The 10,965-nt window shown below is 34.0% G+C and overlaps 1 protein-coding gene across 2 annotated transcripts in view; it reads right to left on the bottom strand.

The window, feature by feature from the left end:
- The window catches only part of CTBS (chitobiase), a 17,061-nt gene that overhangs the window by 4,082 nt on the left and 2,014 nt on the right, over window positions 1-10,965 (bottom strand). For both annotated transcript variants that reach the window (XR_002779245.1, XM_011355568.2), the window contains exons 2-6: window positions 9,880-10,018; window positions 9,163-9,371; window positions 2,507-2,678; window positions 694-791; window positions 144-305 (exon numbers count right to left, since the gene is read on the bottom strand). Coding sequence is in view for 1 of the 2 variants with exons in the window: in XM_011355568.2 (XP_011353870.1) it covers window positions 144-305; window positions 694-791; window positions 2,507-2,678; window positions 9,163-9,371; window positions 9,880-10,018 (780 nt within the window). In the remaining variant the exon portion in view is untranslated. The remainder of the gene's footprint in view (window positions 1-143; window positions 306-693; window positions 792-2,506; window positions 2,679-9,162; window positions 9,372-9,879; window positions 10,019-10,965) is intronic.

The following is a 10,965-nucleotide window of genomic DNA, read 5'->3' on the forward strand; positions in this document are numbered from 1 at the left end:
AAGTTTAGTCATGTAAACAGAAGCTTGTATGTTGTACCCTAAAAGAAAACTAATAGAAATTCTCTATATCAAATATGCAATTACGAAAATATGCAGTTACAAAATCTGAGAGAATAAGTATTTATAACTTGTGAAAATCTTACTTTATAGTTAAAATAGGGAGCCTGCTGATCTTTATTCCACTGGATTCCAGAAATAGAACTGTTTACTTGCTTCATAATCATTTTATAGGGCACCTGATGTCCTGCAGCATCACTACAAGGAGCCCCCCGGAAAGGGACTTTTGCAATGGTACAAACATGATCCTAAAAATCCAAAAATGCTCTTATTACAGATTGTCAACTAAGCATATGTTAAGAGTTAAATCAGAAAATATAATTAAAACTATAAAATAAAATATATACTATAAATAGATGTCTTGACCACATAGTATGAAAATTAAATTTCATTATTAAATGAAAATATATAACATTCGGAAACGTTCATAGGATTAAATAATTAAAAATAAGATCTACTTCTTAGTTTCAAACTGTATTTCAGAAATTCTAAAGTTTACATATTCTATATGTAGAGGTTTATAAATTCTAAATAGAACTTATGTATGTTAAATAGAGTTTATGTATGTGAAACAAAACAAGCTCTAAATTACAGAAGAAAGAGAAAAAAATTTCGTAAGAAATGAGCTGTTCTTACCTCTGTTAGAGTCAGGCAGGTATAGTCATAACCATACCAGGGAACACCCATTACAAGTTTCTTAGGGTTAATGCCCATCTCAATGTATTCATCATATGCTAATGAAATAGGGATAGAAAAAGCATATTTTTTTCTCTTCGTATGTCTGCTAATGTGTTTACACAAGGTATGCAGCCATTCAGAATCTAAATTTGTAAATATAGGTTCATTTATGCAAAATATACTGTTACTCTACTATGATATTATGAAAATCATTCCTTAAGAACTGTAAATTCCTGGTGACAGAAGAAACTTAACTATGGGAGGTGAACACACAATGCAATATATATATGACTTTTTTGTTAAATTGTACACCTGAAACTTACTGGATTTCATTAACCAATGTCACCATAAAAAAAAATAAATAAAAATAACTGTAAATTTCAACTCACTTTCTAAATCATTTCTTTTAAATAATAATAACATTCAAATCAATTAAGATCAAATTGATGCAAAAAATTACAAAATTTAAGAAGAATGACACATTTCAGAAAAGCATGCTAATTGTGTCTATTAATTACTAAGAAATATTTGCTATTCTAGATTCTAAAGTTTCAAAAAAGTTCTATAAGTCTTAAACGTTCTGTCTGGAATGACCTTACAACTTCTTATAGAAAGCACAAGTGTTTTCATGTTTAACAAATACCCTATAAGTATGAATTACAGCCAGGGATAAGATACTCCTTACTATAATCTGTAGTTATAGGAAACAGAGAAAATTTAACAAATTCTTGATACTATTTATCTCTTTCTTGCCCAATGCTGCAAAATGTGTGTTCCCACCAAGGGAAGTTCTAAGACTATATTGAATATAACTTAAGTAAATTTGCTACTTTTCAGAGCCTTTAAAGTTATTGTGTACTATTATATTCCAAGTGAAGGGTGGAGTATGCATCATTTTCTAAACATATTTAATAATGAACCTTTTATTGATAGAACACAATTATCTCTTCCTTGAAACACAGTCCGAGAACACTGGATTAAATAGTTTTTAATTGTAACAAAATTATTTTTTCAAATTTACAATTACATACTAGTGTTTGCAATCAGACTATTCTGTCCAAACAATTATTAACCAGTTAACACTTAATACCAACTATCCCAGAGATTTCACTTGAGTCCTAAAGATAGCAAGCAACTTTTTATTCACTTGGCTAATGAGATACAAACCAGTCCAAACTTTGGAAAGGATAATGCAAAGTCCACTTCATCTGAATGACAGATCAGAAGTACTCTTAATTCTAATTACATAACTTTTACCATGGCCTGGGTACTAACATAAATGCCAAATTAGATAAAAACTAATCCCAATAATCATGTACAGAAAGTACTCACATCATAACTGTCTTTGCTTTTAAATTATTTAACATTGGTTATTTCAACAAAAATATTTTGTCAAATTCTAGATAAGCAAATATCTTCTTCATGTAATTTTGAGAGAAAAGTGTTGACCTGAGGTTGGAACACCTTCCTGAGTCCAAATTATATAAAACTTAATAGCTGTGCAATCAGGAGAGCTTAACACCCTTCATCTCATCTGTAATTAAGGGCTAACAACAATATACCTATCCCACAAGATTTTTAGAATTAAGTGAAAATTCCAAAATTTTAAAACTTTTTGTAAATTTGAAAGCTCTCCAAATTAAATGCTTTTCATTTTTCAAGAAAGCTTTACAAATGGAAAAGGTATATGAATGACTTAGAAATACTAAAATATATCTTAATGTTTAAGATTATGGGATTAATGACTAATGATCATTTGATGTATTCTTACCAGCTAATGTCTGATTATAGGGAGCATTGGCTGCTGCAATACATTCTGACCAGACCTGACTTTGTTCATCATAAGACATCACAAAGAGAAAGTCACAAGCATCTGCAATTCCAGTATAATTATAGCACCTTCTGTCTATGCACTTTGAAGACCAAGCAACATCAAAGGTTACCTGAGGAAAAACACACATGATTTTATGTAACATCAAATATGTATATTATATCAGATGTCTTTATGAATATATATTCTCTTGCTTCATACTACCCAAGAAAACAGAATTGCTTTCACATGTGAATGTAGGGTTTGACACATATAGAACTGGAACAAATCTAGGAAATGTACTTTTTTCCTACATGGACTGAGCCAGACATATATTTGGACAATGTTTTAGACATATGTTTGGATAAGGGATATATATTTGGACCCAGTCACATTTGGACATATACAATGACCAGGAGCAGAGCGCAGTGCAGAAGAGGAATTTTAAACTCAAATGTTTTCAGAGGCAAGACTGCTAACTGAATTGATAACTCAAACTGAAAGAAACAGGTGTAATGACAGTAGGGTGTGAAGGGGCCTCTAAGCAACTGGAGAGCAGAAGCTAAGAATTTAGATACGACAGTTTTTAAAATATGTGCTGGCTAAGTTGGTCATTTTTTGGCACAAGCCAACTGGCTGGAAGATTAAGCCCTTGATTTCCAATTACCTTATATGTTAGGTTCAGTCCAACGTTACAGTTAATAGTGGTGGTTTATAGCTACACTTATAGATAATCAACTCGAAGTGTTGAACAAGTCATTTAAATGGTCTTATTTTATGGAAATATTCCAATAAAATTTAACTGATAAGTTATCTTTCATTTTGAATGGTGAGCCAATCTTCCAAAGGCATAAGTCCCTTTAAAATAGTTATTGCCTTAACCAAACATTAATTAGCCTTATTTTATATGTGTGCAAATGTTCTAAGACTTCATTAAAAGTTTTTTTCTTTTTTCATAATTAGGCTCTCAATAAAACCACTGATTAATTATTACAAACAACTGAGATACTTTAAAACTTTTACACTTTGGCCAGTTTATTCTACTGTAACTCTTGTAAGGACTTTCCCAGAGTTCTCTGTAATTTTCTGAGTATTAGCACTAAAGGAAGCTCTGCTTTACAAGTATAAGCTTTCCTCAATAGCTCTCTAGCAAAATAGGTTATAATGTGAAATTTTTACATTAGGACCCCATTTTATCACTGCTTTCTATTACAAAATGGGAGCTCTATATACTATCATAAAGGAGAAACTAAATGATTACCTCTAAGCCAGTAAGTTTCAAATCCATTTGGTAAGTTCTTACCTCTGTCCTGAGCACTGAGAGTCTTTTCACCTGGATTTCATGTCATACTTAATCTCATATTTTTGAGAAGGCAGTATTAGTATTTTAGACAAGAAATCAACACTTTGGTTCTAGTCTTGGCTTTGTTATAATTAGGTCTATGTAACTTAAAACATCTGAATCTGTATTCCCACCTGTAAAAATGAGGATGTAGAAAGAACTCTCCAAGGGCATTTCTAGCTCTTTAATTCTCTGACCACAAATCCATAATCATAAATTATCATCTTTTTTAATCATTTCTTTTCTGGTCACCAGTTTAAGAAACTTTGGGCCATTTTCTGACTCCCCTTCACCCCATCACTAATCTTACATTTTCCTTTGGGTGGCTTCTCACAATTGTTTAGCCCCTTTCTTTTCATTCATTCATTAATTAATTCCGTAAATATTTATTTAATATTTGCTGAGTGTTAGGGCATCATCCCAATCCAAACTATAAATCCCGTTATTATATTATTGGGTTAGTCCTTACTGGTCTCCCTTTCTCCTCGATTATTTTATGTACTACTATAAAATATTCTTCCCCAAACACTTTCTACACATGTAACCCATTACTTACAGAATAAAATGCATACTCTTCATTCTGATATTCTGGATCTTCCACTCTCTAGCCTATCTTGGCAACTGTGCCTCCCACTTATTTACCTAACGACATAGTAGCCCCAATTTTTCTACTTGCCCCTCAAACATGGAAGTAGATATTCTTACTACAAAATCTGTGCTCAGTCTCTTCCTCCTTACCCTTTCACTGTAGCTTAATAGCAAATAGGTTATTTCCCACACACCAGTTCTAATCTATTAATAACAGCAATCTAGGGAATGAAGGAAAAGGTTTAGAAATCAAACTATGTGAAGAGAGGAGTCTGATGGCCTGCATAACAAATATTTGCTATTCTTCATAGAAATTGTACTTATCTGAAAAGCTGAATTCCATACTGACAAACCTCTACTTGCATAAAGCCACACAGATGTCAGTCCTTATATCACTTATTATTTTTCCAATGATCCTCAAATTCATGTTAACCAACTTACCAGAATCATCTGGCACAGCTTGATAAAAACAGTTCCTAGGCTCTATCCCAGACCTGCTGAATCAAGCACTGGGGATACTTTTAACAAGCACTCCTAGGAGATCCCGAGATCAGTTAAGAGTCACTAGTTAATACTACTTATATTTTACATAGATATTTATTTACTAAACAGTGGGTTTTTAATGATTTTAAATCTTTGAAAGGCATGTAGCATTCATTAACTTCAACAATTTTTAAACATCTTATTAGACATCAAGGAGCTGGTCTCTGTCTTCAAAAACCCACTGTTTAGCCTCGTAGTTTTTCCTTTAGTCTTAGTGAAGTATAATTGACAATTAAAATTATAATATATATAATGTACAACGTGATGATTTGATGTGTGTATATTGTGAAAGAATTCTCATCATTGAGTTAACACATCCATTACCTCACATATTTACTTTTTTTATTGATAACATTTAAGTTCTACTTTATTAGCATATTTCGATGATACAACACAGTATTGTAAACCATAGTTGCCATGTTATGTATTAAATCCTCAGACCTTCATCATCTTTTAAGAGAAAGTTTATACCCTTTACCAGCCTCTTCCTATTTTCCCCAACCCCTGATAACCACCTACTCTCTTTTCTATGAGCTTGAATTTTTTTAGACTCTATACATAAGTAATATCATACAGTATCTGCCTTTGTCTAGATTATTTCACTGAGCCTAATGCCCTCCCAGTCAGCCACATAGTCACAAATAACAGGATTTCCTTCTTGTAATTAATTTCTAATTTTATACCAATGTGGTCAGAAAAGATGCTCGATAACATGATTTCAATATTCTTAAATTTACTGAGACTTATTTTGTGGGCTAACATACACTCTATCTTGGAAAATGTTGCGTGTGTGCTTGAAAAGAATGTGTATTCTGCTGTTGAATGAAACGTTCTATGAATGTCTGGATCTAACATGTAGTTTCTTTACTGATGTTTTCCTGTTGCTTATCTGTCAGCATGATCGATATCCATTGCTGTAAGTGGAGTATTGAAGTCCCCTACTATTATTGTATTACTGTCTATTTCATCCTTCAGATATGTTAGCCCTTGCTTAATATATTTGGCACTCTGATGTTGCAAGCATAAATATTTAAAATTATCATATCTTCTTGATGAATAGACCCCTTAATCATTGTATAATGACCATTTTCTGTCTAAAGTCTAGACAAAAATGTCTATCATTTATGACTTAAATGATTTGCCTGATACAAACATGGCTATAGCTGCTTTCTTTGGTTTCCATTTGCATGCAATCTGTTTTTCATTCCCTTTAATTTAGTCTATATGTGTCCTTAAAGTTGAAGTGATTCCCTTATAGGCAAAATATAGTTGGATCTTGTTTTTTAAATCCATTCAGCCACTCTGTGTCTCTTGATTAGAGAATTAACCTATTCATATTAAAATAATTATTGATAAAGCAATTGGTGATAGTAGTAATGGACAGCAATTTACTAAGGCCATTTTACTAATTGCTTTTTGGCTATTTTGTAATTCCTTTTTTCCTCTCCTCTCTTGCTCACTTCCTGTGTGATCTGATGATTTCTTGTAGTGACATATTTGATTCCTTTCCCTTTATCCTTTGTGTTTCTGTTATAGGTTTTTGCCTTGTAGTTATAGGGCTTATATGAAAAAATTTTGTGAATAGATATATAGTGATGGATGTTAACTAGACTTACTATGGTGATCATTTCACAACATATACAAATATTAAATTGTCGTAACTAATGTTATATGTCAATTATGCATCAATAAAAATAATTCTAAAATTTGAAAAAATCTTATAGTCTATTTTAAGTTGATAACAACAACTTAAAATGCATACAAAAGCTCTAGCTCTCATTATATATCTTTTTAAAATTGTGTATCTGGTAGCAAATTATTGTAGTTATACTTATTCCTAATACTTTTGTCTTTTAATCTTATAGTAGAATTATAAGTGATTTATCCACAACTATCATAATATTATAGTATAAATAAATTTAGCTATAATTTACCCTTAGTCATGAGTTTCATACTTTCATATGTTTTCATGTTACTAATTAGCATCTTTCACTTCAGCTCAAAGAAGTCCCTTTAATATTTCTTGTAAGGCTGGTCTGGTGGTGATGAATACCTTCTACTTTTGTTTGTCTGGAAAACTCTCTCTCTCCTTCAATTCTGAAGGACAGCTTTGCCAGGTAGGAATATTCTTACTTGGCCATTTCTTTCTTTTAGCACTTTGAGTATCTCATCCCACTCCCTTCTGGCTTGCAAAGTTTATACTAAAAAACCCACTGATTGTCTAATGGTGGTAGTGGGGATGGGGTTCCCTTATATATAATATAAGTCGCCTTTCACTTGCTGTTTTAAGAATCTTTGTCTTTATTTTTTGACAATTTAATTATGTGTCTTGATGTGGGTCTCTCCAGTCTTACTGAATCTGGATGTCGATTTCTTTTCTCAGGTTTGGGAACTTCTAGCCTTATTTCTTTGAATAAGCTTTCTGCCCCTTCCTCCCTTCTCCTTCTGGGAAAAGATATATACTGGTCCTCTTCATGTATCTCTTAAGTCCCTTAAGCTATCCTCACTCTTTTTCATTCTTTTTTCTTTTAACTGCTCTGATTAGATGAATTTCACTGCCTTTGACTTTGTGGATCCTTTCTTCTGCTTGATACATGCTGAACCCCTTCTGCTATTGAACCCCTCTGTTGAAACTTTCGGTTGTATTATTGTTTTTCTTCATTTCTATGATTTCTGCTGAGTACTTTTTAATATTTTCTATATCGTTGTTGAAATTCTCATTTTTTCAGGTATTGCTCTCCTGACCAAAGTGAGCCACTTTATGACCATTATTTTGAATTCACTATCAAATCATTTATTTCTCTTCATTAAGGTCTTTTTGTAGTGTTTCATCTTGTTGTTTTATTTGAGACATATTCCTTTGTTTCTTCATTCTCTTTGACTCTCTGTGTTGATTTCTGGACATTAGACAAAACAGCCACCTCTTTTAGTCTTGATAGACTAGTCTTGTACAAGAGATGAAACTTGTCAATCACCCTGGCCTGAGCTCCTGGATCCCACTCAAACCTTTATGATTGTCCAAAATGTTGTCTTTGTGCTTAGCACACCAAATAGTTGGTGTACCAAGACTCTCCAGATTCCAAAAGAGGAGAATCACAGTGAGTACCTAGATGCAAGCTAATTAGAAGCTGGACACTCAGGCCACTGAGAAGGTATACAGTTAAACACCTTCTTGAGAGATAAATGTTTTTGCCTGTTCCCTCTGTGCTGAGCCCAGGTGTATAACAATGGGAGATCCTGCCCCCATTTAAAAACTGCTTCTTTTTTTGCTATAATCCTTGGGGAGCCATAAATGCAAAACCTGCTGGCTAACAGAACTAAGTGATTTAGAAGCCCGTCACTTGAATGGCAGCCAAAAAGTTGGAGTGCTAGGTGTGTGGATATGCTCCTTCCAGGGACATACTGGTGACTTGAATTTACTGTTGGAGTGAGCCATAGGGAGAAGGCAGGGGAAGTGCTCACTAGCTCTTTTGGGGTCTGGGGAAGATTGTAGTCACTACTTAGATAATTAGAAGTGTGTGCTAATTAGAAGCCAGACCCTCAGGCAGCAGCTTGTGAAATACACAGTCAGACTTTTCCAAGAAAAGAGTAGGAGATGGGCGTTTCTGCCTGTATCTGCGGAGCTGAGCCCTGGGGGGGAGTATCCATTTTGAGTGCTCAGGTACCTTGGGAACCTCTTCCTTGTTTGCTACAGTCCTGTAAGACTCATGAATGCAAACCCTGTTGGCTTTCAGAGGTAGATGTTTTGGGGGCCCATTGGTCATGCAGGAGCCTTAAAAGTTGGGGCATTAAATGTGCATTCTAAAGCCTTTCCTCCTCAGGGAGAAACTGGGAGTTGGGGAGTCCTTTCTTGACTCTTGCTGATCCCTTTTGCCCATCTAATATCGCTAACCCTCCTGTGAGGCAAGAAGATGGGAAATCCATGTTGTATCTTGATGTCCATAAAGAACAAATCTAACACCTTAAAACTCTGTAAAACTTCTTTAATACAACCTTCAAATTTCCAGATAATTTTTAAAGATATATGTGTTGAAATTCTTTCTACTCGATTTCTATAAACCGAAATTCTATTACTTATACCTTCATGAATACATTTTGATAGAGATATTAAGGGGTTTCCAAAAAATATCAAATGAATTTTTACCTGTGATCCCTCAATTTCACGATGGAAAGACTCTGTAGTTTCTTTGACTAAAGCAGTTAATGCATCATATTCAGGTGATGAACAATTAACTTCTTGCTCTATGTCTATATTAATTCCATCCATATATTGTGTTTTAGCCACCATAAGTTTTTGAGCTATCCAGGATGCTCTGAAAGTAGGATCAATGATATCCTTTAAGAATACATCTCCTGTGAAAGAAATATACACTTTTTGTGTAAAAATGCTTTTAAGAGTTCATTGATATTTACTTCACAAACCCATTCCAAAGAGATCAAAATGTACTTAAAATATCTCATTATTTTGGTATACTAAGCTCCCAACTTAAGTTTTCCAAATGCAGAAATAATGTAACAAAATAATAAAAGTCATTACTCATTCATTTCCAAAATAACCATTATGAATAATTAGTAAAATCATTCTCAAATTAGAAGCAGAAATGGTGGACTAGGACTAGCTAAAAGGTCCTCATGCTAATTAGGAGTCATGTTTTGCTCAAAACCATGCAGTGGTTTATTTAAGTTTTTAACAGTATCTGTTTCTGTGAAATGAATTAAATGGTATCCAAGATTAATTTTAGTATGCTAAAAAATATACCACATGAACATGCAAAGGGAAGTTTCTAGCTAGTCTGGATAGCAAATGATGCAAGTAAACGTATCAATTGTCTGAACACATCAGATAAAAACTGTCACTCACCTTTTAGCACTACTCTGGCTCCTTTTGAATGAGCATAGCACATAAGTTCTGAGTCATATTTTCCAAAAACTGCCACAGTTGTAATCTGTGACCAATCATAAGATTTCCAAGTTTTTTCACCAACATCAAATGCAAAAACCTGCCAGACAATAGGGGTAAGCACCATCACTTAAACCAAGAATATCATGCAAACCACTCAATATAATATTAATTAAACACTGACCATGTATCTGGCACTGGTGGACTTTGAGAGAGTATAAGAGTGAATAAGACACAGGGATGGGCGTCCCAATATAATTGGGGGCAGGAGAAATTAGCCAGCCTGGAAAGTTCGGAAGGGTAGGCCAGAAACAAATAGTGCTAAGTGCTGAGGCCTGGAGGCAGAGAGAGCATGGTGGTTGTATAACTAATGCTGAGCATGGCTGAGGCCTAAAATGTGGATTGCAACAGCAGAGAAGAAGCAGGAAGTGGTAGGCAGGGCTGAATCATAAAGGCACTGAAAGCTCTCTTGAGAAAATGTATTTCATCCTGAAGGAAAGGATTTTAAAGGAGAATTTACACGTTTGCATTTTAGGTATGCATTCAAGTATGCATTTTAGAAAAATTCCTTTAGTGAAGTGGCAATGGATCCCAGAGAGGCTGTAACTGGAGGCAGAATATCTAATACGGAAGCTGTTGCAAGAATCTGGGCAAGAGATGATGGTGACCTCAACTGAAGCTGTGGAGCATCAGAGAGAGGGGAGATAAATGAACAGATCTGGAAGATCCAAAGGAGGCAAAATTGCCAGGATTTTGTGACTATTTGAATGAGTAAGGCAAGAGAAAGAGAGGAGGTTGATAACATTCAAGTTTCTGGCTGCTGCAGGTGGACCATAGGTTTTGCATTTCTGTGGGTGATTTTTGGTGAGCCTGACTTCTTAGAATAGTGCTCAAGTCAAGTTCTAAAGCAACTGATGTTATGTTTCTCAAGTATTTTTCCCCCACAGATAATTCTAGAGGCACAGAAATCTCACCGATCATTTTTATTTTATCCCAAATAAAGTGTTAAGTCATTGATTCAGCAAATACTTACTGAATTCCAGTAAG

The sequence above is a fragment of the Pteropus vampyrus genome, unplaced genomic scaffold (assembly GCF_000151845.1).
Source record: "Pteropus vampyrus isolate Shadow unplaced genomic scaffold, Pvam_2.0 Scaffold22, whole genome shotgun sequence".
NCBI lineage: Eukaryota > Metazoa > Chordata > Mammalia > Chiroptera > Pteropodidae > Pteropus > Pteropus vampyrus.